This window comes from Myotis myotis, unplaced genomic scaffold, assembly GCF_014108235.1.
Source record: "Myotis myotis isolate mMyoMyo1 unplaced genomic scaffold, mMyoMyo1.p scaffold_m19_p_3, whole genome shotgun sequence".
Classification (NCBI taxonomy): Eukaryota; Metazoa; Chordata; class Mammalia; order Chiroptera; family Vespertilionidae; genus Myotis; species Myotis myotis.
Genome location: NW_023416335.1, coordinates 172,896,062 through 172,923,862, shown reverse-complemented (window position 1 = coordinate 172,923,862; position 27,801 = coordinate 172,896,062). Strand labels below are relative to the sequence as shown.

General features: G+C 39.6%; 1 protein-coding gene across 11 annotated transcripts in view; it reads right to left on the bottom strand.

Moving 5' to 3' along the window:
• The window catches only part of CPNE8 (copine 8), a 197,581-nt gene that overhangs the window by 121,792 nt on the left and 47,988 nt on the right, over positions 1–27,801 (bottom strand). For 9 of the 11 annotated variants that reach the window (XR_004966369.1, XM_036301658.1, XM_036301655.1 and 6 more), the window contains 2 exons: positions 25,986–26,089; positions 21,597–21,636 (listed from right to left, as the gene is read on the bottom strand). Coding sequence is in view for 10 of the 11 variants with exons in the window: in XM_036301658.1 (XP_036157551.1) it covers positions 21,597–21,636; positions 25,986–26,089 (144 nt within the window). In the remaining variant the exon portion in view is untranslated. Of the gene's footprint in view, positions 1–21,596; positions 21,637–25,985; positions 26,090–26,460; positions 26,507–27,801 lie in introns of those variants that run through there. The other 2 variants (XM_036301656.1, XM_036301663.1) reach the window with 2 other exon arrangements.

The following is a 27,801-nucleotide window of genomic DNA, read 5'->3' as shown; positions in this document are numbered from 1 at the left end:
TCAGGGAGCTATTTTCCCAAAGGAAGTAAGACTTGAGAGCCAGGTAAGAATAAGATCATGGAGAGGGGAAAGCTGACCACTGTAGTCCTAGAGCACAGATCAGAGCTATAGGCACATCCATAATGAGGAAAGACTGGGTCCAAATGAAAAGGCAGAAATGAAGATGAAGAGCAAGACTGCGGAGGGTCCCTTGGCCAGGCAAAAAAAAAAAAAAAAAAAAAAAAAAGTTTGCCTTAGGAAAATCAGAAGCATTCTGAAGATTATTTAGGTACCAGCTTGCAGAATGGACTGAGGAGGGAGGAAAACTCTGGAAGCCAGATCAATCAGAAGGCGATAGCAATTAATAAGAAGCATAGTGTTAAGGATCAAACTGAAGTTGCAGAAAATAGTAGGGAACAGTGCACAGAAAAGTGACGGGATTTGGTGTAAACTGTACTTGCACATTGTGGGGAGGGGATACAGTATCGAGAGGGAGAGAGAGACAGAAAATAATCTGGACCTGGAACGTGATGGCTGACGGAATGACAATACCTTCATAAAGTTGCAAATCATCTAAAATTTTGCTTTCAAATAGGGAAAAAGTACTTAAGGTAAAGCTGTCACATATTTAAATTAAATATTCTTAGTAATTCTATGTCTTTTCCATTTTCAAACTAGACTTCAAAAATGTTTCTGGGTTCTTTAAGCAACCCTAAATTTTTCTAAGACTCACTGCATATAGTTAGGACTAAATACTAAAGATTTGGAATCTATCATTGCTCTTCTGAATGAGCAGCAAAAATCATATGAGGGATCCAGAATTCTTTTCCAGAGATACTGATATTGATGGGAAGCTGCACATGCTACATATGAAAGGGTTCTGGCCAATGCACTAACATGTCTGAGTAGAAGTTATTCTGTGCTGTAGTTATCAAAGAAAATAAAACGGAAGTCTTGAGCATATTATCAATATCCGAGGAGACACATACTACTATCAAACAATGAACAGACAAATATCACCATTGCTGGACACAAAACGGAAATTAAAATAATAAAATGAATAAAATGTGCAACAAAAAGATATAGAATGCACCTACACACATTATCTCCATAGTTATTGCACACTTTGTCCCTAAATATTTATGGCATTTTTGTAGTTGTTTTACACTGTCTCTGTTAGTGTATTCCCTATCAAGGAACAGACTTACTACTCAAAATGCAAAGATCAGAATATAATATTTGTCAACACTGAACCCATTCTTTGGTCATCTCAATGGCTCACATGCCCTATGCATTTATACAATATTAGTAATATAATTAGTGTCCTATAATGGATATTCTTAGACAGTCTGTAGTTAGATAAATATAAAAATAAAATCTAGGTATATAACATGAACTGCTTTATTATCTCTTACTGTGGTGCTGTTTTTCCAGTTTATGAGTCATTATACTATAGTCATATTAGTATTTCCAGTAATAAATCTAGGTACCTTTCCCCAGCTCACAGACATAGACCAAATGCAATCTAGGGTGGCTGTCAGTTGAGAAAAACTTCAAAGTATTTAATCCTATTAACTCTTGGGCTTTTCCCAAACTGACCATGAGATCAATAAATATTTGCTGAGTTAATTTTTACGTTATAATCTAAATAATACACAGAACTTAATTTTGAAATTAGTGTAGACGTACATAAATCATACTGCTATTACCTATTGGATGCATTATATCACTTTGTGAAAAGCATCCTCATGTTACCCTGAATCTAATATGCTGGTTAAAACGGAAAGGCCCAGCTGTGAGAAGTGGAGACAAGAGGCATACTGCACAGCAATGCAAAGCATGACAACAATAATATGAGCTGTGCATTGCACAGGTAGTTAACAATATTAGCAAATCAGAGGGAGTGTTTGGATTATTCCAATACCAATATAATCTAGTTTTATTATTATTAGAGGCCCAATGCACGAAATTCGTGCAACAGTAGGCCTTCCTTCCCCCGGCTGCTGGCACCAGCTTCCCTCTGGCACCCGGGACCCAGGCTTCCCTCGCAGCCCTGGCTTCATCCAGAAGGTCATCCCGAAGGATGTCTGGTCTAATTAGCATATATGCTTTTATTATTATAGGTAACACAGCTCAAAATCCAGGAAGCATTGCTATAGCATCAGATTCCAGCTAATTATTACATACATTTATGTTTCTTTTCTCTTCCCTGTTAATATTCAGGGGAATATCTACTTTAACTGCATAACTGTATAAAGAAGCATAATATTCTAATTTCTTCAAAATTATTACTTTATTATTTCCTTTGTAACAATAGTTACTGATCAATTCTATGCATTTACATTTTATATAATGTAGCTACTTCTCTATGTTCATAAAAATTACATTAATTCTATGTGCTTTAATAATTCTACACATATTAAAAGGTAATACACTTTGCCTTTTAAATAAACTGGTATTGTTTATTGGTCTCTTTGCTCACTTGCTAGTTACCAGTTTTAATGACTCCTATATGTTCTTTTAAAAAGATCTTTCACATACATTTATTTTTTTACATACCAAAGCAGTATAATATATTCCTTGACAGTGAAAATTATGAGGATCTATACTGTATTACCTGTGTTTATATTCTGGCTGACCATTTACTAATGTCTCTATGCATCAGTATCCTACTCTATAAAATAGACATAATAAATAATACCTAGCCTAACCGGTTTGGCTCAGTGGATAGAGCGTCAGCCTGCAGACTCAAGGGTCCCAGGTTCGATTTCGGTCAAGGGCATGTACCTTGGTTGCGGGCACATCCCCAGTAGGGAGTGTGCAGGAGGCAGCTGATCGATGTTTCTCTCTCATCGATGTTTCTAACTCTCTATCCCTCTCCCTTCCTCACTGTAAAAAATCAATAAAATATATTTTTAAAAAATAATAATACCTATATATTATATTGTTAGAGGACTAAATAAGATAATATATGTAAAGCACTTAGAACAGAGACTTGGAACATGGTAAGTGTCTAAGAAATATATTCCCCTCTTCTCCTCCCTACTTCCCTGGGGTTAAAAGAATATTACCATATACTCAAAATGTATCACTTACTACTAGATGCCAGTACTCGAGATACACTACAATTATCTGAATTAAAAAATATATTTCTTTTCTAAAACTACTTTACATTCATGGTCAATATAAATGCTTATTTGGAGTGAGTGTAATTATAAAACCCGGACCGGGGGGCATAGCTCAGTGGTTGAGCATCGACCTATGAGCCAAGATGTCACAGTTCAATTTCCAGTCAGGGCACATCCTGGGTTGCGGCCAGATCCCCCATTGCAGGAGGCAGCTGATCAATGACTCTCTCTCTCTCTCTCTCTCTCTCTCTCTCTCTCTCTCTCTCTCTCTCTTTCTCATCATTGATGTTTCTAACTCTCTCTCCCTCACCCTTCCTCTCTGAAATTAATAAAAATATAAATAAATAAATAAATAAATAAATAAATAATAAAATCCGAATGTGTCTTATACACCAACTTTATCTAATATCTTAACTAATATTCTAATATATAAAAAGCCAGGGGCCATCACGACCAAAACAACTGGACGGATGACCAAACAGCAGGCTGCGTGGAGTGACCAGGCCAGCAGGGTGGTTAGTGAGGGACAACAAAACGACTGAACAGCAGGCTGTGTGGGGTGATCAGGCTGGCAGGGGGTGCAGTTGGGGGCGAACAGGCCGGCAGGGGAGGGTTGTTGGGAGCAAGATCAGGCCAACAGGGCAGGGCTGTTGGGGGCTAGATCAGGCCAGCAGAGAAGGGAAGTTGGGGGCAACCAGGCTGGCAGGGGAGGGCAGTTGGGGGCAATCAGGCAGGCAGGCAGGGGCATTAGGGGCAATCAGGCAGGCAGGCAGAGGCAGGTAGGGGCAATCAGGCAGGCAGACAGAGAGGTTAGTGGTGATCAGGCAGGCAGGCAGAGGCAGTTAGGAGCCAGCGGTCCCAGATTGCGAGAGGGATGTCCAACTGCCAGCAGTCGGACATCCCCCAAGGGGTCCCCACTTGGAGAGGGTGCAGGCTGGGCTGAGGGAACCACCCCCATGCAGGAATTTCGTGCACCATACCACTAGTCTATATATATAAAAGCCTAAATGACCAGAACAATCAGTCGCTATGACATGCACTGACCACCAGGGGGCAGACGCTCAATGCAGGAACTGCTCCCTGATGGTCAGTGAATTCCCACAGCCAACCTCCCCCAACCAGCCAACCTCCCAGTCCCTCCCCTGGCCCCCGGGCTGGGACAGGGAACCAGGGGTGGGTGGCAGCAGATGCGGCTCCTTTCCCAGGGGGGCCAAGGGCCACTCCCTCCTCGGGGCTGGTGGCCAACCTCCTGTACCCCATCCCTCCCCCCGGCCAGCAGGCCCCAATCGGTCTGCTGCCCAGCTGCTGGCAACAAGGGAAGGAGAAGTGGGGGAAGGGGGGAACTGCACAGTGGCGGGGTGCCAACAATGGCAGAGTTGGCGTTGGCTATCTGCTCCTTCAACGCCCGGCCCAGTGACCATCGCCTCCTCTCTGGCCCAGCCCTGATTGGCCTGGCCCCGATCAGCCCTGATCGCCAGCTATGCCTAGCGACCCGTGGACAAATTTTGTGCACCAGACCTCTAATATATATATATATATATATATATATATGAAAAAATAACAGTTTTTCAAACCACTGGTATAATAAACCAAGAGGCAATAATGGAAAGTGAAATTTATGATTTCTATACATTAGAAAGCAAACTAATGCCTGCAGTTTATCATTTGCATCATCATTAATAACTTCATAAGTATTCAATAGCATGGTATCTTTCTCCTAAAATGTCTACAATGCTAATCTTTAAATGGCTTTCTTGTTTTATAAAGTGGTCCAATGAACACCTGAAATATAATATCTCTAATTAATATATAATTTAAATTAAGAGGCATTGACTAGACTATTGATAGCTAGTTTTAATGCAGCACAGTAATTGGGTGCAGTCAACTATCCAGGAGTTAATCAATTTCTTGATAAGATAGAGTCATGATTTGCTTCCATTAATTCCTTCTACCTTGTGTTCATTATACTGATTCTAAACACAGTCACACTATGCCAGTAAGAGCAAGAGAGAACAAGTTATACAAAATGTCTTGCTTTTACAATATTTTAACCAAGTAAGAAAAAAAAAACATTGGTGAGGAAAGTTTCTATTGCCTTTTAAATTTTACTGTTATTATCTACTACTATTTCATTATTGGCACTCCCTGCTAATATTGCTGATTTACTTTGTTATTTAATTAATTCATACAAATCATATCAACTATAAAGATCAAGATGTGACTTTGTTATATTATGCACTATGTACTAATATAGCAGCAATTCCTAATAATCAAAAAAAGTGCTTCTTTACCTTAGTAATGACTCATACTAACTTAATGGTTGTTAGCACATGTATATATTATTTGGAGAATAAGGCAACCTTAATATGAAACAATTGGATTCAATATTTTAGTAGAAAAAAGATGTCACATTTTAGCATTACTATGAAAGCTTTTGTTTTCAAGCAAGAATTTTCTTTTTAATGAATAGATTGGTCTACAAATCAAAATGCTAATTCTATATTCAAGATTCATAAAAATTTCTACACTCAGACATCAGTAGTTAAATTATAAATACAATTTCAAAATTATTTTCTAAAGCTTAATTTATTTTCCCCCAGGATAATTGTTAATTTTCAAAATATTTTTTGTTTGCTAAGAGTCCAAATTAAGGCAGTTAAGTAAGGCAGTTGAATGAAATTTAAGCTTTCAACAATGAGTAAGTGGTCATTGATCTAAATTAAGCAATTTTTTAAAAATTATCCACAACATATATATATTTAACACTTGCTAACTATATAATATGAATAGATTTTAAAATAAAACTATATAATCCAAAAATATAACAAATTTATAGAAAATATTTACTTTAAGGGGGCACATCACTTTTGTAGAATACTGATACTCATTAGTAAATAAATGAGAAATGTAACATGCTAACAGAAAATAAGTAAATATTCTCACTATATAAACATGACAAGACAAATCAATAGGCCAAACAACTAGAAAAACTTACTAAATATTATTATTAAATACTATGAAACATATTAAATCATTATTAAATAATATTATTAAATATAACAACTATAGAACAATATCATTATTAAATACTAAGTCCTGAGTAAGGGCCAGTTTTACATATAAACAATCCTACCTAATATAACTTAATAAGTGCTGAAAATACTATCATCAAACATACCTCAGGCATTGTCCCTATCTCTGTCTCAAAGTCTAAGAGAGATCTACAAGGCCCTACTGAAAATGCAAATGGAAACATAATCCACTAATAGAGTATCAGTCATCAATTCTTTAGCTTGAATATAGCTTATAAGGCTAGCTCTCATCATCTAATAAGGGCCAGACAGTATGCTACATAGGAAAAGAAAGTTACTATTGAAGAGTCATCAGAGGACACTAGGCAGTCAGACAATGCTCTCGGTTAACAATTTAATAGAAATCTGAACAATGGGAGGGAGAGAACCAGGTGAATATTGGGGATAAAATCACTCCAGGTAGGAGAAAAAGCAAGAACAAATGCCCAGAGATAAGAATATACTTGGGGTGTTCAAGGAAAAGCAGGAGAGACAGTGGGTCTAGCGGAGAAAGAGCAAAAAAGAGAATGGCAGGAGAGGAGGGAACTGAGGGCCCGTGATAGACCATGAATTCCCTCATAGGTGTGGAGGAAAACCATTGGAGAGTTTGAACTGGAAAGTGACATGTACTCCCCCGCCTTTTAAGTTGATAATTTTGGTAATCTTTCACCAAAGTTCTAAGTGCTAAAGTTCCCCCTAGGGCCTAGGCTCTATCCTCCCCTCTTCTCCATTTATAATTTTATTCAATAACTTTATTGAGTTCAAGTTTATAGGTTGATAGCTACCAAGTCTATATCTCTAGTCTCCAGTCACGGCCTCATCAGTATCTCCAGTTGGATTCTATTGGAGTCTCAAACAATATAAATCTGCCCTAACCACTGATTTCACTATCCTCACTTCCATCTTCTCAATCTCTTCCTTCCCAATGGATCCCACTTTAAAAAAAACTGTATCACCATTTATCCAGGTGCTCTCACCATTAACCTAGTAGTCATTCTTACTTCTCTTATCTTCACACCTGCTATCTAATTCATCAGAAAACACAACAACAAAATATATTCCAAATCTGATCACTTCTTTTTTTTTTATTGATTTTTTTTTTACAGAGAGGAAGGGAAAGGGAAAGAGAGCTAGAAACATCAATGAGAGAGAAACATCAATCAGCTGCCCCCCACACACCCTCCACTAGGGATGTGCCCACAACCAAGGCACATGCCCCCGACCGGAATCGAACCTGGGACCCCTCAGTCCGCAGGCCGACGCTCTAGTCTAGCCACTGAGCCAAACTGGTCAGGGTATATCTGATCACTTCTTACCACTAAAAGGGCTATACTCACTACGTGTGCACCTAGCCAACCTGCAACAGTCTTTAACTGGTCTCTGTTGGTTCCCAATTATGGGAGTTCCCTGGGTGAAATCGAAAACTGCCCCCTAACACAAAAAGCAAGACGAGACCAAAGAAAGAGGCAGACCACTCCATACTGGTAGTGAGAGTTTTAATAAGCCAGGGAACTTACACACCAGACTTGTCTTGGGGAACTGAAAAACAAGTTGGTTGCTACCTCCGCCCTCCAAAATCTCAAAAGTTTATATAGAGGCCTTAATGGGGTTCTGTCATGTATTCAGTCCAAACAGTCTAACAACACATTACTCTCTCAAGAATGTGTTCTTGAAATGGCTCCAGCTATGGGGCAGAACAAACTTTTGAAGGGAGGGGGTAGGAGAGGAGCCTCTGATTGCCTGGGTCCAGCTTTGGGCCAATCAGCAATCACATCTTCTCAGACCTCCACCAATAGTCTCCTTAACTCCAGTCTGGCTTCCTAACCCCATTCTCACGTCAGCTTCCAGTCATTATTTAAATGTATCCATAAGATCTCATCCTCCTCCAGTGAAATCCATGAAAAAAATACCAAACTTGTTTTTAACCATGGCCTACAAATCTCCACATCATCGGAATCCTGTGTACCTTTCCAAACTACTTTATTCAGCTCTCCTCATCACTCACAATACTTATAGACGGTGGCTATCTTTCAGTCACTCCAATACTCCAAACTTTTTCCTGAATCAAGGTCTTTGCACTGCTGTTTCCTCTGCCTGGAATACTTTTCCCCTCGACTTTCAATAGTTTCCTACTTCTCTTTTATATGGTCCTAGGGTGAGAACTGATGCAGAATCATGCTGCCTGGTTGAGAGAAACCTAAGCTTCTAGTTAATGGGTTTCATCAGTCATTCTCTCTCAGTATCACTATCTTATTAATATAAGTGCTATAAAAAGTAAGTTATATTAACCATTAATTTACATTTATTTCTATTGAATAAATCTGCCCACTCCACCTACCCAATTCCAAAAATGTAAGCTATTTTAGAACATGGACATGTTTTTCTTATTGATTGCTATATTCCTCAGCACTAGAATGCTGTCTAGAATATATGATTGTTTGCCAGATTGTATGATTATACATTGGAATTCAGTTCAATTATTTATTATTTAAGAGGTCTTTTATTCTAATGAAAAAATCTTGCTCCTATGAGAAAATGCAGTTCATGACCCAAACAATTAACTTTCAAATAAAATTTTCAAATATAACTGATCTGCATGTGAGGGTTTATATAGATAACATTTAGAAAATATAGTGGCCGAACCGGTTTGGCTCAGTGGATAGAGCGTCAGCCTGCGGACTGAGGGGTCCCGGGTTCGATTCCGGTCAAGGGCATGTACCTGGGTTGCGGGCACATCCCCAGTGGGGGGCGTGCAGGAGGCAGCTGATCGATCTCTCTCATCGATGTTTCTAACTATCCCTCTCCCTTCTTCTCTGTAAAAAAGTCAATAAAATATATTTAAAAAAAAAAAAAAAGAAAATATAGTAAAGACCATACCCACCTTAACTGAAGGTTGTTGTTTTGTGGCCACAATGATCCAGTGAGCCATAAACACATTTAAAACAAAAATTTTAGTGGGTACCTTCAGAGGTTAACCAAATGGATAAATGCATTTTGGATTGCCTCATGGGTATGAAAATTTAGTGCACCAAGTACAGTTGCATTGTCATCTGATTCAGAACACCAAGCAGAATCTTAGATACACCAATTATGGGCCTGTTATTAAACTTTTCATTAATAATTTGGCTGATGCAATTATGCAAATGAAAGTATGCCATGTAGTTCTGCTAATGGCATTAAGATGAGTGGGTTGAACAGCAACTAGAGAACAAAGCTGCTGAACAAAATGTCAGATTTTGTTCACAGAATATAACACTTTGGGGAATAATATTTTAGTGAAGTAATTTCCTCAGAGAATCATAAAATGGATAAATCCTCTAAAGGAATATGTTCCAGATTTCACAAGTCAGCCTGGATCATACTGTTTCTCTACTAAAAACTTCTGCATCATCAATAGTATCAATTAAATTTATACTGATCCTTTATCAACTTACCAACTGTTCATTTACAATGTCAGAAATCTAAGGTACAGCCCTATATTTCCATTTTCCCTAATAGTACCCCAAATTTAAGACCCAAGATCTTTAAGTTCTAGAAACCAAATAAAGTCATTCTCAGAGGGGTTTCTTTCAAAATTATCAGAAATGAGAATGAAAAAGAAAACTATTTTATTATTAAGGAGTCTCTCTTGCTATTAAATTCCTTTTGTAAAAGCTGAGTGCCTGCGCTCCAAATGCAGGCCCAGGCAGTTAGAAATATTTCCTAAAAGGTTCCACTTTTCATTTCACTTTGCAAAATTGGCAGGTAGACAGCCGCGCTTTTAAAGAACTGTATTCTCAGGAAATTGACTTAGCTTGTTTATTGGTTCCTCTGATCTTCCAAATGTTTCCTGAGTCATTTGAGCTGAATGAGTTCTATGCTCTTATGTCTAAAATCTGTACTCAGATGTGTTCAAATAAAGAAGGACTTTTGATGTTAATTTCTAACAATATTCTTGTAGTAACCCAAAAACACTTTTCTTTCCACTTTTGACATGATTCATCCACTTATAAACTCAGGTTCCTATCAACTAACTTGTATGGCTTACTAAATACATTTAAGAAAACAGAAAAATGCACAGAAAACATTGAAATATAAGATAAATAAACCACAGGGACTATAGGAGGCTATGTAATATTCCAGGACAAAGGTGATGAGAATCTGAACTAAAGCAGTAACAGCAGAAGGTATAGAAGACAGAAGAGAAACAAGTCTTTGTTAGAATGAATAGAATCTGTTGCCTCATTATGTGAAGGAAAACCCCTATTCTGTAAAACTACTGTTTGGAATTCTCTGCTATTCTTTGGATGGCCTCTTATTCTGAAAAAGTAACTTGCTTTCTAGCCTGCTTGAATAGTGGGGGAGATAAACTTAGCTGTCTGACCTTGTAGGCCAGAGACTAGATACACCCAATGCCATGCCAGGTGCATTTTTTAATTGGATAGAACTGTATAGTTTTCAAGGCCGCCGCCAGCAAGCACACAAAGGGCTGGCTCTTCTATAAAAAGGGAAGTTCTGCTTATAGCTGTGCTTAGATTTGGATTCATTTCCCTGAGCCCGCCGCGGTGAATAAAGTGTAACTCCAAACTCTCAGAGCGTTGTTTGGTTCTGGTCCGGTTTTTTCTGTAACATAATTGGTTCCCTGACATTTCAGGAAGACCGGGGAACCACCCATCGTGGCCTCTTGGCCTCCGGTGTGGACTGGGTTTGAGGACTTGGGGAGCCAGATAGGCCCCCAGAAGGCGCCACTCTGCTGATTTAGCAGAATTGAACCGAGGGAACTCCGGGCACTCCCGGACCTCAGCCCAGGACCCGGCCGGCATCTGGAGAGTATGGACGGACAAACCTTGGGACCTGTCGACAGAATTGGTAAGGTAGGGGCCCCAATCCCCTACCATTTGGCCCACTTGGAATGAGTGGAAGGGGAGCTTGATCACCTCCCGGGAAGCCACAGAGCTCCCTTAGGAATTGGGGATTTGTTTGGAATTTGGAATTTGTTTGGAATTTGGAATTTGGAATTTGGAATTTGTTAGAATTTAGAATTTGGAATTTGGAATTTATTTGAATTTGGGAATTTGTTTAAACTCTGAGTGAACAGCTGTTTGTTTGTGTGGGACTAGCCAATTTGCTACCGAGAAGGGGGACTAGACGCAGTCTTAACTCCTCCGGTAGGTTCTCACCAAGACGTTGGTTGAGAATTCTGTTCTGGAACATGGGTGCCAGGAGTGCCCCCACGCCCATCTGGGGAGTTGGGCATTGTTTTATTTATCTGCTCAGCTCCAGTCTGGGCTAGTCTACTGAGAGAGTGTGAATACGAGTGTGTGGCTGCTTATTAACTCGTCTATGTAAAGTGAAAGCTACTTTGATTTATTTTGCATTTCTGTTAATTCATCTGGCTAAGCGTTTGGACTGGACCCGTGGTGGGCTGCAAGAATCTCTAGCAGTTCTCAGAGTCTTTTGCTCACCATTACAAAAGGAATCAGCCCACTTCACTAACAAAAACTTCTATCAGTTGCTCTTACCTGGGTTGTAAATTCGCTGTATTAAATTGAAATTTTGAAATGCTAGGGTAGATTTAAAGGCTAAAATAAAGGCTGACTAGGTTCCAAGATTGCTTGTAAAAAAGTAAAAGAGAAGTCTTTTCAAGTGAACTATTTGCTTAGTAAATTAACAGTAGTAAATTTCAAAGAATTTATTATTTATGGTCTTCTTATCTCTTTGGTGGAAAGGAAGGGCTTACAGCTCCGCAGGACGGATTTACTGGCCCTGACCCTAAGGCTGAAGTTATTATTAACTGTCTATAGACCCCGTTAACCCCTGATTGTGTGTCTCGTGTGGTCTGTTGTCTTTGTCTTTGTGATTATGTGTTTTATTTGACTTGCCGTTTTCAGTTATTTATTAAAATCCTCATAGGGGATATAACCTGGTCTTTCCCTCCCTCCCTTATCCTGATTCTGAAAGCATCTGTAACTGAATTTCAGATGGTCTCCAGGCTCTCTGTCTGCAAAAAAATCTCCCTATGTACCCGTTATCTTTCCAGGCCGACTAAGAGTCATGCTTCCCCACGGGTCAGACCCCAGCCTCCGGGAGGGAGGACTCTATAGGAGCAGTCTATAGTTTTCTTCAAAACTCCCACTGTTTAAAGAGAGACAAACAGCTGAACTGGGGGACAGCGGAATTGGTCAGAGAGATCAAAAGTAGGGGGGAAAGTCTATGAGGGAAAGAAATGGGCTTGGGCTGAGACAAAGAAGGGGGGTGTTACTGGCTGCAGACTGCTAGCAGGTGCATTATCAACAAACTCCAAGGTCACAAGTTTTCTGTGAGCACCAATACTGAATGTTCACTTTTAGTAATCATTAAAAGATTAAGGTTTCTAAGAATAAAAAATTCTAATACATGAAAAACAACTAAACTCCCAGGAAAAAAGCGGAGGAGAAACAGACCTGAAATCCGCAGCTGCCCTGGTGATTTAGAAGTTTAGAACTGTTTGCTAGGCAGACTCAGCCCCTGAGAGCCAGGTCAAAGAAGGAGGGGCTGATGCCTGAGCTGCCCGCTGCCCTGAAAGAAGAAGCAGCAGTGAGAGAAGTAGGGAAAGCTGCGGATAGAGCTAGCAAAAGCTCCCTGTTTGCAAATGTACTGAAAGGGTTCAGTACCTGTTGCTGCTGGAAGAGGAGGGGCTAATATCCCCTTCCAGTGCACTCCCTTGGAAGAGGCCTGGTTGTTACTCTGCCACAAAGGGGACTGGTGGGAAGTCAAGGATAGCAGGGCCCTATAACTAATAAACAGGGTTAAAAAAAGGGCAAAGAAAAGAGCACCCTCCCTGGACCTGGGAGCCATCAGGACTTTGAAATTCTCTAAGAGAGGAGGAGTCTGATTCAGAGACTGGCCGAAACCTCCTTAGGTTAGGAGAACTGGAGACTGCATATTGAACTTATAGGCTGCAGTTTGCTGGGCAGATGTCCGAGCCCAGTTGTGTAGAGGTTAGCTGCCTCTGTGCAGCAAACAACCTTCTCCTGTGCCAGAATACATTTTAAGAAAATTGGACAGACTGTGTTTATAGCTAAAAAGAAGAACTGGCTGCAACGCACAGCTCTGACAGTGGCCTACAGAAAATTGTATAATAAACTTAGATAATGCCTGCATCTTCATGGACATGGCTCCAAAGAGACAAGGACAATTTTGCCTTATATAGGAAGGTCAAGAGTAGACTTTAGTCACCTCTCTAAAGATGTTTATATAGCCCTACCATATCTCATGTGTAGTAGCAGAAAATTTAGCTGCCTGTAGCGGCCATGCTGCCAATATTATGTTTCATTGTATTAATATGTTGTATTAACCTTTGATTCTCTTGCAGGTTTGAATGTAGCTGTCAGCAGTTGCTGTAGACCTGTGTTGGTCTACAGTCCTTGGTAGTCTTTGGGAGTAACTGGCAAGTGTTCAATTTCCCATACTAAAGGCCATTGTTATGGCAATATGTTAACTGTCCTGGAAAGGGACTATGTGGGGTGAACCCCCAAAGTAAAGGATGTCTAGCTGCCACGAGGGCAGGTGCCCAACTGGGCAAAGAAGAATACCCATCAGGTTTTGGTCTCTATTATGAGACAGTTAACAGTTGGCAGCCTGTATACTATCTGGCAGGCCTGTGTGACCATGCCCATGTCAGGGGTGGTACAAACCTCAACTGTAGGAAACTGGGAAGGCCTGTTTGGAACAGAAGGAAGTAGTAAAGGGGTAAATAGTAGCCCTCTGTTACAGGAATTACAGACCCTGTGAGGTCCTGTGACATATAAGAACCTGTAAGGAAATATAGCTCCTTTAGTCCGTTCTGAGAAAACAAGTCAAGTGAGGGGAGCCCTACTACAGGGGGAGCTATAACTATCTATTTGAATATAGACATATTGTAAATTTCTTCTTGCCATTTGAAGACAGTTATATTACTCTGAAGAGTCCATGAAAAGGGACTGGCAAGGAAAATCAGGAAATCTTGGAGCATATCAGGTCAGTATATTTTTCTCCTTATATAATTCCTCTGAAATTTGGCAATGCTTAATAAATCATGGCAATACATTTCTTTGCATATATTCAATAATACTGGTTCCTAATAGTGGTTTTATTAATGGAAAACTTTGACTGGAGTATCATGTTTTAAAGAGACCTGTCTGGACTCTGAAGACTTGAAGCCAATAAGAGTGCCACGGGAAAATCCTGGTATCCTGCTTGGGAGCCCTGAAGATGGCTGGCGCTGGAGCGTCAGGCCCATGCCCTACCATCACTGGCAGTTGGTCAGAGTAGAAGGGGAGCAATAAGGGCGCCTCTGCGTCCCTGCGGGACCCCCACTCACTCTGGGCTGCAACGAGTAGGAGGGCTACTGAGATGGGCCTTAAAGCCTAGAGTGTGGGCTCAGGTGGAGTTGCTACAGGTGAGGGATTCACCTAACTCAGCAGATACTGCAGGCAGGCCTGATGACAGCTGGATGGCTTGGCTTCCTGGCCCTACGGGGCACATTAAGATTCAACCATGAAATTCCAGCAAAGGTAGTCAGTTACCATTCTTGTTTTATTTATGCAAACATCAGGCCAAATTGAATACAGTAGATAAATTAGTCTTGATTTGGCTTTTTAATAACCATAGAGGAATTTTAAGGAGAAAAATCCTATTTCAATAGAGGTTGTTAAAACTGAAATGTTTTCTTTCCCTTCCACCAGACCATTTGTTATAGTTTGTCTCTGCCAGGTCACAAGCCCAGCTCCTTCTGTGCCCAGGACAGCAAGGAGCCTGACTGGAAGGTGACCTCTGACCAGACACACCCGCTGCAAATCACCCACAAGAAGACAACGGACCTGGCTAATCAACCTGCTCCAAAGGATTCAGAGAACACCCTGCTGAATTCTTCCTTACACTTTGTTTCTTATCTTCTCTTAAAGGCAAAATGCTCTGGTATTTCTGGATAATCATTGTTTTTTAGCTTTCTAATAATTCTTATTTTATCTTTTTATGAGTGCCGCAGGAACCCGAGGCTAGTCCCAGGAGGAGAACTCTTCTGCCCTTGCTGGAATACAGAAGCACCATAAAATTACTGCTTCCTACATAAAAAAGAAACAAGATGAATAAAACAGAAGTTATCTGAGACCTGGGCTGCAGGGGGGGGCGGGGGATCTGGAAATAGCTCCTTCCATTGACAGGACAACTGTTAATGCTACTCATGGCCATAATCCTAGGACCATGTCTTCTAATTCTGTTAATTTGCTTTATCTCATCCCACTTAGATGCCTTTAAACTTCAAATGGTCTTACAAGCCAGAAGAATTCCCTACAAACCTCTCCAAGAGAAAGAAACGGGATGTTAACCCCTTGGACGTTGCCCTTTTTCAGCAGGAAGTAGTAAAAGATCGGTCAACGCCCCTGTTCACCTTAACATCCCGTGGTTGTTGTACCACAAGGCTAAAAAGCTTGTGGAACGGGGGGGGGGGGGGGGGGGGGGGGGGGGGATGTGAAGGAAAACCCCTATTCTGTAAAACTACTGTTTGGAATTCTCTGCTATTCTTTGGATGGCCTCTTATTCTGAAAAAGTAACTTTGCTTTCTAGCCTGCTTGAATAGTGGGGGAGATAAACTTAGCTATCTGACCTTGTAGGCCAGAGACTAGATACACCCAATGCCATGCCAGGTGCATTTTTTAATTGGATAGAACTGTATAGTTTTCAAGGCTGCAGCAAGCAAGCACACAAAAGGCTGGCTCTTCTATAAAAAGGGAAGTTCTGCTTATAGCTGTGCTTAGATTTGGATTCATTTCCCTGAGCCCGCCGCGGTGAATAAAGTGTAACTCCAAACTCTCAGAGCGTTGTTTGGTTCTGGTCCGGTTTTTCTGTAACAACTAGATACTGTGTGTGAGACAAAAAGAAGTTAAGGAAGACTGACCCTGAAATACAGGGGAAGGAAGATGTTAAGAGTTAGTGCTCAGTTTCCATTCAGGCAAGGAAATGGAATAAGATTCATAAAAAAAAAATGATAACTGAATGAGAAACATGACTGTAGAGGGCCCCTGGGAAGGCACATGGCCATTTCTTTAATAAATTGTCAGCTGAATCCAGGGCAGAATCATGTCCTGGATAAGCATTTTGCCAAAAAAGCAGAAGTGTTCTCAGCTTGACCTTCACTTTTGCTCAGGTGCTGAGGAGTGGGTTTTATTATGTAAATCCAGCCAAGCATCAGGAATGAATAGGACTCAGGCCCACCCAGAACTGACATTACAAGAATGCAAATAATCTCCTTTGTCTTGACCTTTGGTGCAACTTCCTGGTATTGGGGGTATAAAATAAACACTGTTTGGTGCTGGGTCTCTGTCTCTCCATCAGAAGAGGACAGCGGTACCACCCGGTCCCAGCTTTTTTCTTCCATCTTTGTGTTCTGTCTCTTTCTTTGATTTTCTCGATCCCCAGCTGCCCCTACTCAAAGAACCGGACCACTCTCTAGCCGCGTTGGATGTGGAAAAGAGAGACCCCTCCATACATGACTTCCAAAGAGATGACTTTCTGCAATTGACTCAGGGCTGCCAGAGATTTCCAAAATCTCCCCTGGGGTGGGACTACCACGATTCTCTAAAGGCAGCACTCCAGCCTTGGGTGGAAAGGCCCAGACATAATATCCCGGAGTCCCTGACTTTGATAGAGGTGGATTTAATGTGTTTTCAGTCAAACTCAATTTGGTTCTCAGTTCCTTTTGAAAGATCCCTAGAACACTGTGTTATGGTGTTCAATGAGCCAATATTGCCTGTGTTGTTGATTATTTATTTTTATTCTTGGTTGTTCAAGAGCTAGATGTATCATTTTTTAAGGAATCATTTCAGAAATTTGAAATGTGTTTGTCATAATAAAGACCTGTGTGGGTCAATAGCATCCATCCTCACTACTATGAATGAATAAATGAATAAACAAACAACCAACAATCAAATGAATAAATAAGGGGTTGACAATGCATCCAAATTTCAACCTAACAGCTTTCTTTTCTAAATGAGAAAGGTTAAGGAAAACAGACCCTGAGACACAAGGGGAGGGAAATGTTAAACAACTGCACTTGAGAATTCCACTGCATAATTCCACCAAGTAAGTATTACTATATTAGCGATAATTCTCAAGCTGGGTAGATAATATAGGCAGAGAAACAAAATTGGGATGGAAAAGATTATACATTTTATATATGTATAGGTTTTAATCTTCTACAAAATATCTAACAGGAAATATTTAACAAGCAGTTGGAACTTGACTTTGCTGAGGTTACAGGGGGATTAGACATTTGGGAGTCATCAGGATACGTCATGGAAATGGTTGTGTTCTCAAAAGAAGAGCTTGTAAAGGAAGATGAGATAAAAATTAAAAATAAAGTCATAAGAAACAGTAATAGTAAAAGATAGGAGAATAAGGAGAAACTAAACCATGGTAGATAACGAGTAAGCAGAGAGATAGGAAAAGCAAGGGAGATATTTTCATGGAAGGCAAAGGAGTATTTCAAATAAAGAATGAATAGAGGCCACTAGATTTTAATGTAACCTATTGAGATAGTTTAAGCAGAAATGGAAACCAGAATGCAGTAAAGTAGCTGGAAAATGAAAAAGAAGTTCTGACAGAAACCCAGGCTGTTCTGTAAAGGATGCTGATGAGAACATAGTAAAGGAGATATCATGTGGATAAAGCAGTCAAGAATGATTACCATGAGAAAGACATAAAACTTTTCTTATGGGAATAAAAAAGCTATTTTACAAAACATATATATTTGAAAAGATATGTACGTTCATGACTTCTACAAGACATAACTCACCATCAACAAAACAGAAACAACTTACTAAATGGTAGAAGACACTCCCCAATGATACATATGATGGGTTAAAATTCAAAATATACTAGAGGCCCAATACACAAAATTCGTACAAGGGGCTCGGCCCTCACAGCTGCCAGGGCTTGCCTTGGGTTTTGCATCCCTGGCCTTATCCAGAAGGTCGTCAGGGAGGACATCCAGAAGGTTGTTTGGATGTCTGGTCTAATTAGGGTATTATGCTTTTATTATTATTATAGATAAGGAACTCATATAACGTAACACCAAAAAAAAAAAAAATCCCAAATAATCAAATTAAAAAATGGGCAGAGGACCTGGATAGACATTTCTCCCAAGAGGACATACAGATGACCATCAGACATTTGAAAAGATACTCAAGATCACTAATCATTAGAGAACTGCAAATAAAAAACACAATGAGATATCACCTCACACTTGTTAAAATGCCTATCATCAATAAAGCAATAAAAAACAAGTGTTGGTGAGGATGTAGAGAAAAGGAAACTCGCATGCACTATTAATGGGATTGTAAACTGGTGCTATAGAAAACTATATGGAGGTTCCTCAAAAAATTAAAAACAGAATTACCATATGACCCAGCAATTCAACTTCTGGGTATTTATCTAAAGAAATTCAAAACACTAATTTGAAAAGATATATGTACCTCTATGTTCACTGCAGCATTATTTACAATAGCCAAGATATGAAAGCAACCTAAGTGTCCATTGATAAATGAATCGATAAAGAAGTTATGGTGGCTACATACAATGGCATATTACTCAGCTAAAAAGAGAATATAATCTTGCCATTTGTGGCAACATAGATGGATTCATATAATATTATGATAAGTGAAATGAATCAGAGAAAGACAAATATCTTATTATATCACTTATATGTGGAACCTAAAATACAACATAAATGAACAAACAAAACAGAAACAAACTCCTAGATACAGAGAACAGGTTGATGATCACGATATGGGGGTTGGGGGTAGGAAAACTGGTGGAAAAGGTGAAAGGGATTAAGAAGTACAAATTGGCCCTAGCCAGTATGGCTCAGTGGATAGAGCATCGGCCTGTGGACCAAAGGGTGTCGGGTTCGATTCCACTCAAGGGCAAGTCCCTTGATTGCAGGCTGCTCTCAGGCCCTGGCCCTGGTAGGGGCTCATGCAGGAAGCAACCAATCGATGTATTTCTCTCACATCGATGTTTCTCTCTGTCTTTCCCTCTCTCTTCCACACTCTCTAAAAGTCAATGGAAAAATATCCTTGGGTGAAGATAACAACAACAACAAAAAAGAAGTACAAATTGCCAATTGTAAAAATAGTCACAGAAAAAAAAAGTCACAGGGATGTAATGTACAACGTAGGGAATATAGTTAATAAGACTGAAATAATTCTGTATGGTATCAGATGGATCCTAGATTTATTGGGGTGATCACTTCATAAGGTGATCACTCTGTAATTTATATTAATATAAATTAATATAAATGTCTAATCACTATGTTGCACACCTGAAACTAATATACTATTATATGTCAATTGCAATTGAAAAATAAATTTAAAAAAATAAAAGAATGAGACTACTCAAAAAGAGACATCTCTTGCATAATAATATTTAGACATTACTGACTATTGAAGAAAGATAGACTTAATCAGATATGAGGTACCTTCCTATCCCACTACTACTCCCTGCCCTGAACTCAAGGCAACTAAGCAGGTTAGGACCACATGTTACCACCTTCACACTCACCCTCAAAATATCCATCCCCGTGGGAGTGTCCTTCACTGCCCAGCTATCATTCCCTCTGAAGATTAGTTTGAACAAGAAATGCAGAAACCACATCAGGGAGAGTAGGTCCACTCAGGGTTAAGGAGGTCATTTTCCCTATATACACAATAATAAACAGAGAACTGTGATCTTCAGAGAGAAACAGAAGCTCAGAGAGGAGTCAGTGCAAAGAATATGTGGCCTGAAAGGGATCAAAAAAAGACGGGAGAGAGAGAGAGAGAGAGAGAGAGAGAGAGAGAGAGAGAGAGAGAGAGAGAGAGAGAGAGAGAGAATGAATAGCTGCCTCAGTCCCAATCCACTATGCCTGTTTCTACTGCAGTTTATTCCCATAAAGGCAAGTTACACATCACACGAAATGCTCCTAAATCCCTTTAATAAACCACCTGCATGTGAGATAAGTGAATGCATTTTCTTTCCTAGCAACTAAGTAATTTTGCCTAAAAAACATGGCTCCTTTTCTGATCCTTCCAATGAAATTTAGAAAACTTTCCATACAAAGCTATGGATAATTTAAATGTCCAGCTACAATGCTATCAATCTTATCATGAGGAGAAGGAAGGTGACATGGCAAATGCACTGAATTTTACTTATGGAAAAGGATGAGCTTATTACAGTACTTTTCTTCAATCTGTGGAAAAGTAACTAAAACAGACGGTTCTTTGAATTTTTCTTCAAATGCTTCTATTCTATGCTTCATAACAAAAATAAATATTCCTTCCATGAAAGAAAGGATCAGTAAATTATTATTTTTACCACCATACCCAGGCTCCCAATTTCCCCAAATCAGTCTCTGAGCTTGGGCTCACCCCTTATGTCACCTCAATTCTCTAAAGAAAACATTCCTCCTCTCCAAACTGCACTGGAAATCAGATATATCAGATAACAAATGTAATCATATCTCATATATATTCGAGCCTAGCTAATAGCCTACAACCATGGAGGGTGGACAATCTGACCCTCCTGAGCCTCCAGGCCTGGACAGTGGTCCTGCTGGCCTCTCAGCCCTGGTGCAGCTGCCAATTCTCTCTCTCTACTCAGATTTCATGTGACACCCAGTTAAGTCCCTTTCAGGATGCTCTTTTCAACCCCCTTCAGCCCTTTCTGCTAGGTCTGGCCTAATTCCAATCCCACAGGTCAACAAACAAGCTGATCTGGGCCACCAATGACTAGCCAGAGAGCCCCACTCTCATCCCTCCCTTCCTATCTCTGCCTCTTTATCTGCCTCCCTCTGATGCCCTAAACCTGTAAATTCCCCAGGTGAGCAGAGCAGCTCTTAACAATAGAGGAATGGAAAGATCAGGAAAAAGAGACTGTAAGTGGCTTGAGGACAGACTCTATGTCTGTGTTGCTCATATTGTCCCCTCAGAAGCTGGGCTGGGAGACAGCACGAGGACGTACTTAGAAAATACTGATGAACAAATGAGCTACAAGGACGGCGGGATAGTAGTCACTCTGCCTGCACCCAAGTACGTACTGCCCATTCTCTCAGAAGTGAAGCCTCCCAAAAAGACACAGACTCGCTATTTCATCACTCTAAACCTCATCCAGCTTCAAACATTACAGGAAACTGACATCATTTCTTTAAAAAATAAAAAGTAGATGAGACTAATCCATTTCACATACTGAGGTATCTTTCTGTAAAAAGCTCTTCTAAATGTTATTCTAGGGTTCTTTAAAATTGTCATTTATTTTCTATGACAATTCTTACAGGAAGGTTATAGGCATGTAAGTTTAATGTTAATAAATCAATATCCATCAAAAATCATGATATTATGGTTTATGTTATTAAATCATCATAAAAAAACATAAAATATGAACTTACATGTTTGGACAAGTTGGGGCTCTTTGAATCAACATCGTACCTAAAAGATTAAAATGGGAAACTCAAATTATTTCCATAACACACAACTAGAGAAAAATATCAGCGTTTTTTAAAAAACATAAATAATATAGAAAGCATTCAAAATTATATCAGTGGGGAGAGAAATTTTTACTTCTACAACCTAAGTAGGAGTCCTAATATTTCAGTCATCAATTTTGCTGCTTGAAAATACAAGTTTAAAACTTCTCTTTCCTGCAAAGCAAATAGTGTTCTAATACTATTCAAAATTCCCCCAAAACTGCAATTCCTCTTCTCTGGATCATTAAAAAAGAAGCAGAGAGGCTGATAACAGGGTGCCATTTGTTTTTTGGGGGTTTTGTTTGTTTTTGTTTTATTTTTTTAAATCTATTTTTAAAGATTTGGACAGGGAGAGAGAGATAGAAACATCAAGATCAGAGAGAATCATTGACTGGCTGCCTCCTGCACACCCACTACTGGGGATCAAGCCCGCAACCCAGGCATGTGCCCTTGACAGGAGTCGAACCCAGGACCCTTCACTCCACAGTCCAATGCTCTATCTACTGAGCCAAACCAGGTAGGGCACAGGCTGTCATTTGCATGCATTTTAATTCTTATTTAATATCTTAAAAGCTGTTGTTAACTTGGAAAGTTGGCTAAAGTAAGGAGACATTATTTTTCCCCAATCACAGAACTTGGAGAAAACATGTATGTTATAATAAGAAAAATGTTTTTCTACAGGATTACTATATGTCCTGTTTAGACTAGTTGTACTGAAATAAATGATTTCTTGAAGAGATACCGGGAAGACATCATTCACTACCACTTTGGCCCCTCTTCTTAAAGAATTTGTAGAAATGGTAAAATCACTGATAGTCAAAACAACCAGAATTTGCCAAATTCTTGAATAGGAAAATATTTGTACTCGTTCCAGTCTTCCTCCCAAACCATATTCCTTGCACATCCCTTATGCATAACTTCCTACAAAAAATTAACTGCCTTTTTTTAAGGTTAATTAAAGTCTTCCCTCACACAAAGCAAGAATGTTCTCACAAAGAAACAAAGCATCTCAATCAATGAAAGGCCAAGAATGGGAGTTCACCGAGTGCACTGATGCAGGACAGAGGTGCACTTAACCCCTCGTCGAGACCGTTTACCACAGATTGGCTTTACAATGACGTGATGCAAATACCAGCCTCAGAAGAATTACACACCCCTGTCCTCCCAAACAGGGTGCGCTGGGCACTCGCAACAGCTGGAACCTAGAATTTTACATCAGCAAATGGCCAGCATCTATTGAAGACCAGCAGATGTTAGTACAAAAAGTACTTCTTACTCAAGACATTGTTCTTATTCAAGGCTTTTTTTTTTTTTTTTTAAGGCTAAGACTGAAATTAGCAACTGTAGTAACATCAAAGGTGAAACATAGCTACACTGGCTCCTTCCCAAGACTCAGTCCTTGAAACTGGTTTCTATAAAGGCTTTAGTGTGGACTGGGGAGACACTACATGGTGTGATCTGCTACAGGAAGCAAAAAGAAAGGCGTTTAGGTTTTCATGACAAAGATTTACCTTCAAATACAACCCTCTCCCATAGTCTTCAGCAAAGCTTTTTAAATGCTATTTTCTCAAAATGGGTAATTGACAGCATATCTCTAAAGGCTTCAGATATGTTGAATTATAATGCATTCCAAATGACAGTGATTTTTCCATCAATGGAATTTTCTTTCTAACATTTCTAAAAATATCAAGACTAACTGTGGTTCTCACCCTCACAAGTCAGAACATAAACACTACATCCTAATGGTTACAGAGTGTGTGTGTGGTCGTGGTGGTGGTGGGGGGTTATGAATGCCATACTCTGCTTAAGAGAGGATACATTGCAAAGCAGGAAGCTCCGTAGTTTACCCTGAGGACTGTGCACCCCGCTGTGCCTAAATTTACTAAGGGGAATTTTGTAAGCAACTTCATCTAGCTACCGAAATCCTATTATCAGAGTACCTGATTGGCAGTAACTGCTTTGGATGGATCCTAAGGGCTGTTTTCTATTACACTGTGGCAGATGTTGACTGGAATGATTCCTGTATTCTAAAATTCCTACTAAGGTCCAAAGCTGAAAACAAAAGAAGCCAAGTATCATGCTTAGCTTGGAGCTGCCACTGGATGAGTCAGACCCTTCTCCAGGAAGCTTGCTCATAAAGTGACAGCCTATTCCCATAAAGGGAGGGCAGGAGGCGCTTCATTCACTGCCCAAAGCCAAGGGAAGGGAAGCTCCAAAACCTGGGCTGCTCCTCAGAAGGGGAGGACAGCATCTGGTTCCCTGGACAGTTAGAGATTGAACCTGCCTGCAGGTCTACCCTGCAGCTGCCAGGGGAAGAGAATGTCAGTTCAGCCCCAGGAAATGCCTGCTGAGAGCTGAGGAACAAGGAACAATGGTCTATTTAGTTCCTCCTCCATGATGAGGAAGACAAGTGCTTAACACAGGTCCCTGGAGGTTGGTACCCTCTACTGTTTGAAATGAATAAAACTAAAAAAAAAAAAAAAAAAGACCGTACCCTTTTATGTAATGATGTTTACTTTGAATTTATATTAGTTCACACAAACACTCCATCCATGCTTTTGTTCCGGCCCTCCAGGTCCAGTTTAAGAACCCATTGTGGCCCTCGAGTCAAAAAGTTTGCCCACCCCTGGAGATTTTTCAAGAGGTAGGAGAGCCACATCTTTGCCTCCCACTCCCCTACCTTTCTGCTCGTCCACCTCCCTTTTCTCCTACAAGTAGCTGAGAGGGTAGCTCCAATGGAGAAGAGAGGTTGTGAATTAAGTTTGAGATGAAAGTTTTAAAGTAAAGAGTGCTTAACGATTCAAAGTAAGATGGTTCTTGCCCTAACCAATTTGGCTCAAGGGTCCCAGGTTCCATTCCGGTCAAGGGTATGTACCTTGGCTGCGGGCACATCCCCAGTAAGGGTAGTGCAGGAGGCAGCTGATTAATGTTTCTCACTCATCGATGTTTCTAACTCTCTATCCCTCTCCCTTCCTCTCTGTAAAAAATCAATAAAATATATATTTTTTTAAAAAAAGTAAGATGGTTCTAATAAAGTCACTCAAAAGTCATGAATTTAGAATATTAAATAAAGGAGCCATTAACCAATAGGGAAAACTGGAATTGACAGATTTGGGACAGTTATTGTAAAACTTAAAACAATTTTTTTTGGTATTGGTGTAACAAGAAACTTTCACTTTTTCAATGCCTATATTATTTAAAGTTTATAATAAATATGTTTAACTTCTAAATGAGAGAAAACAATACAGATGAATGAGAAAGAAGAAAGAGAGAAAGGGAAATAAAGAGAGAAACAAAGACTTATGAAATAGTGGCTGTTTTTTGGATAAAGTTAAGTCTAAAATAGAGGAGAAAATTAAGGGGGTACCATGCTGATGTAAGAAAAAAGGAAAATGGATTTTAAAAATTACTCTGAAGGCCCTGAACAATGGGAAAATCAAACTGCATTCGACCTGATTTATATGTTCTTAAATAACAACACTATATGCAATCTCCATGATAAACATGGTCAGGAAATCATGACATTCCACTAAGTATACTTCATTGTTTTCAGCTATTCAAAATAAGGTTGGTCTCTTTAAATACACATGATGTTCATAAACTCTCTTTAATTATTTCAATATTTTAAGCACATATTATAATATGACATACTTTTCCTTCTCAATACATTTCCTTTTAACAAAATCCAGGAAGTTCAACAATCACCACAGTTTATCTCTGTGGAACAAAAACTCAATGATACTATCTTACAAGCAGACTGACTCCAGATTCTCTGTGAATAGGGAGTTGATGTTAACAATAGTATTTTAATATGGCTGATACAGTATCAAAAATCACAGGAATATTGAAAATACCAAAATTATCAAGCATCCCGGGCCTTGGAAATATAAGGCCATGATGTGATAAAAAGAAACCATAGTTAGGCAGGGATGCATGTACTATATAAAGAGGCAGCTGAAAGAAACTTAAAGATCTGAGAGACATCCCCCATGGGTAGACGAGATCACTGTGGAGTACAGGCAGAACTTGCAAGATTAAGGCATAGGACAGTTTGAAAGAATGTCCATATATACTGCTCAGCATTTCTGCATGGTTAAATTGTTCACTTACTATTTCAACAGACATACAACCAAAAACCTGTAAAATGCACAGCAGTACTATGGCAATGCTCAGCTCACATGCTAAATAAAATTAATCTAGTTTCCTGACAATATAATCTAGTATTCAGTGCAACCATAGGACCCAGCCTTAAGTTATTAAAATTGCCTTTAAATATTAATTCTTTTAAATGCAAGTTTTAGTAGAACTTACAAGTCAAAACGAAGATTCTCTCTTTCTTCAAAAAAGTAGTCCAGAATAAATTTTCTTACAAAATCCGGGTTGAGTGTATTATCAATTACTTCAGTCCTTCCAAACTGTTGAGGGAGAGAGAGGTTAAATCAAGCCTTGCGTTACTTTTATAGTATCAACTTAGTATTAACATAGTTCCTTGAAAATATAAACAACAAATATCCAAGTGATTTGATAAAATAAAGCCCTTCAGAAAGGTTTTAGAGATCAAATCATTCCCTCTTATTTATGGGAATCAGAACAGGAGCACTGAGTTCATTCAAATTACTAGAAAAGCAGCTTCTGAAAATTCATATAAAAGGCTTCCCCTTTGCTCCCCATCTGAACGCCAAATCCCTTTCTAATCAAAAAAAGTTATTTCTATCTTAATTTAAATTCATCACATATATTTTGCCTAACCTAGTGCATAACTCATCTAAGCAACACATATTCTTACACTTGGAGGAGTCAAAGTATTCATAATCAAGCAGTCCTCTGCACTAGTGGTCGCCAACCTTCGGACCTCACAGAGGTGACAACGGCTCAGCCCCGGCTGATGAGCAGGAGTGGGGGGAGAGAAGTGATTGGATTCTTATACCTGGAGGTAGAGCCAACGGGATGTAGGTGTGAGAGAGGAGGTGAGGGTATAGCCAGGATATGTAGGCACTGGCCCAGAGAGCACTAGTGGTCCGCGGACCACCGGCTGGCAACCGCTGCTCTACACAATACAGTGATTAGCCATGTTTTGGGCAGAAGTTTTTTATACTCTATTATACACTTTAATCACTTGGTTTTTGTTTTGTTTTCATTCTTATGGTACCTAGACAGCCAACACGGAATCTATGATTCTTTACACATTTTAAGCTAGTACATTGCATTTTTACTCAGAAAAAATAAGTTTCCCCAACTTAGGGGATGTGAAGCCAAGAAACAAAACTCCACATCTAGACTTCCCTCCTTTCCTTTCAATGTGAAGGAAGGCCACCAGCACTGCCTCCTAAGATCAAGCAGACACTTTTTATCTCTTTTTTGTATTAGGCTCACATTCTTACCCTCCTGTTGTCATGGAATTCTAATGAGGGAATTTGAACCTCTGGTTCTGAACAGCATTATGCATGCTGTCTTATCAGAGAACCAACTTTTATTCAAGTTCAAGGAAAAACTATCCTTTTAATAGGAACAAAAGAACTGTGCTAATCCACTAAAAAGTGAAGGTCATGAGCTTACATAAATTTTGATAATGAAACGATGGTACAAAATACCAATGACAAAGGACTTACTATGGCTATTGCTAATTATCCAAATAAGAACTAGTTTGCAGAGGCTTATGCACTGGGCAATGTTTTAAATCATGGACAAATATCATATAGATAAACCATAACCAAGGTAACTAATTCAACATTTCCAAAATACTGAGCATTTACTTTGAACAATAATAATGATGACAGCCACTACTGAGTACTTACTTGGTTCTAAGCACTTTTCACACATTACTTTAAATTTTTATCATAACCCTGAATAGTGAGTAATGTTTGTCCCACTTTAAAGATTACAGAATTCAAGCAGAGGGTCCCGACCTAAGTCACTGTGGCTACTAAATCTACATTCTCTCTAGGTCTCTCCTCTATTTCAGCATAGAGCATGCTACCTGAAAAGCCTCCACAATGAGCTTATCCATGGTCCCCACTTTCAGGGAATGGGAACAAGAACGGGTACCTAATAACCCCAGGCAGGCAGTGCAGAGGTCAAGGAGTGCAAATCTGAACCAGAGACAGCCTGAGCCCTCCCAGCCTTCCTA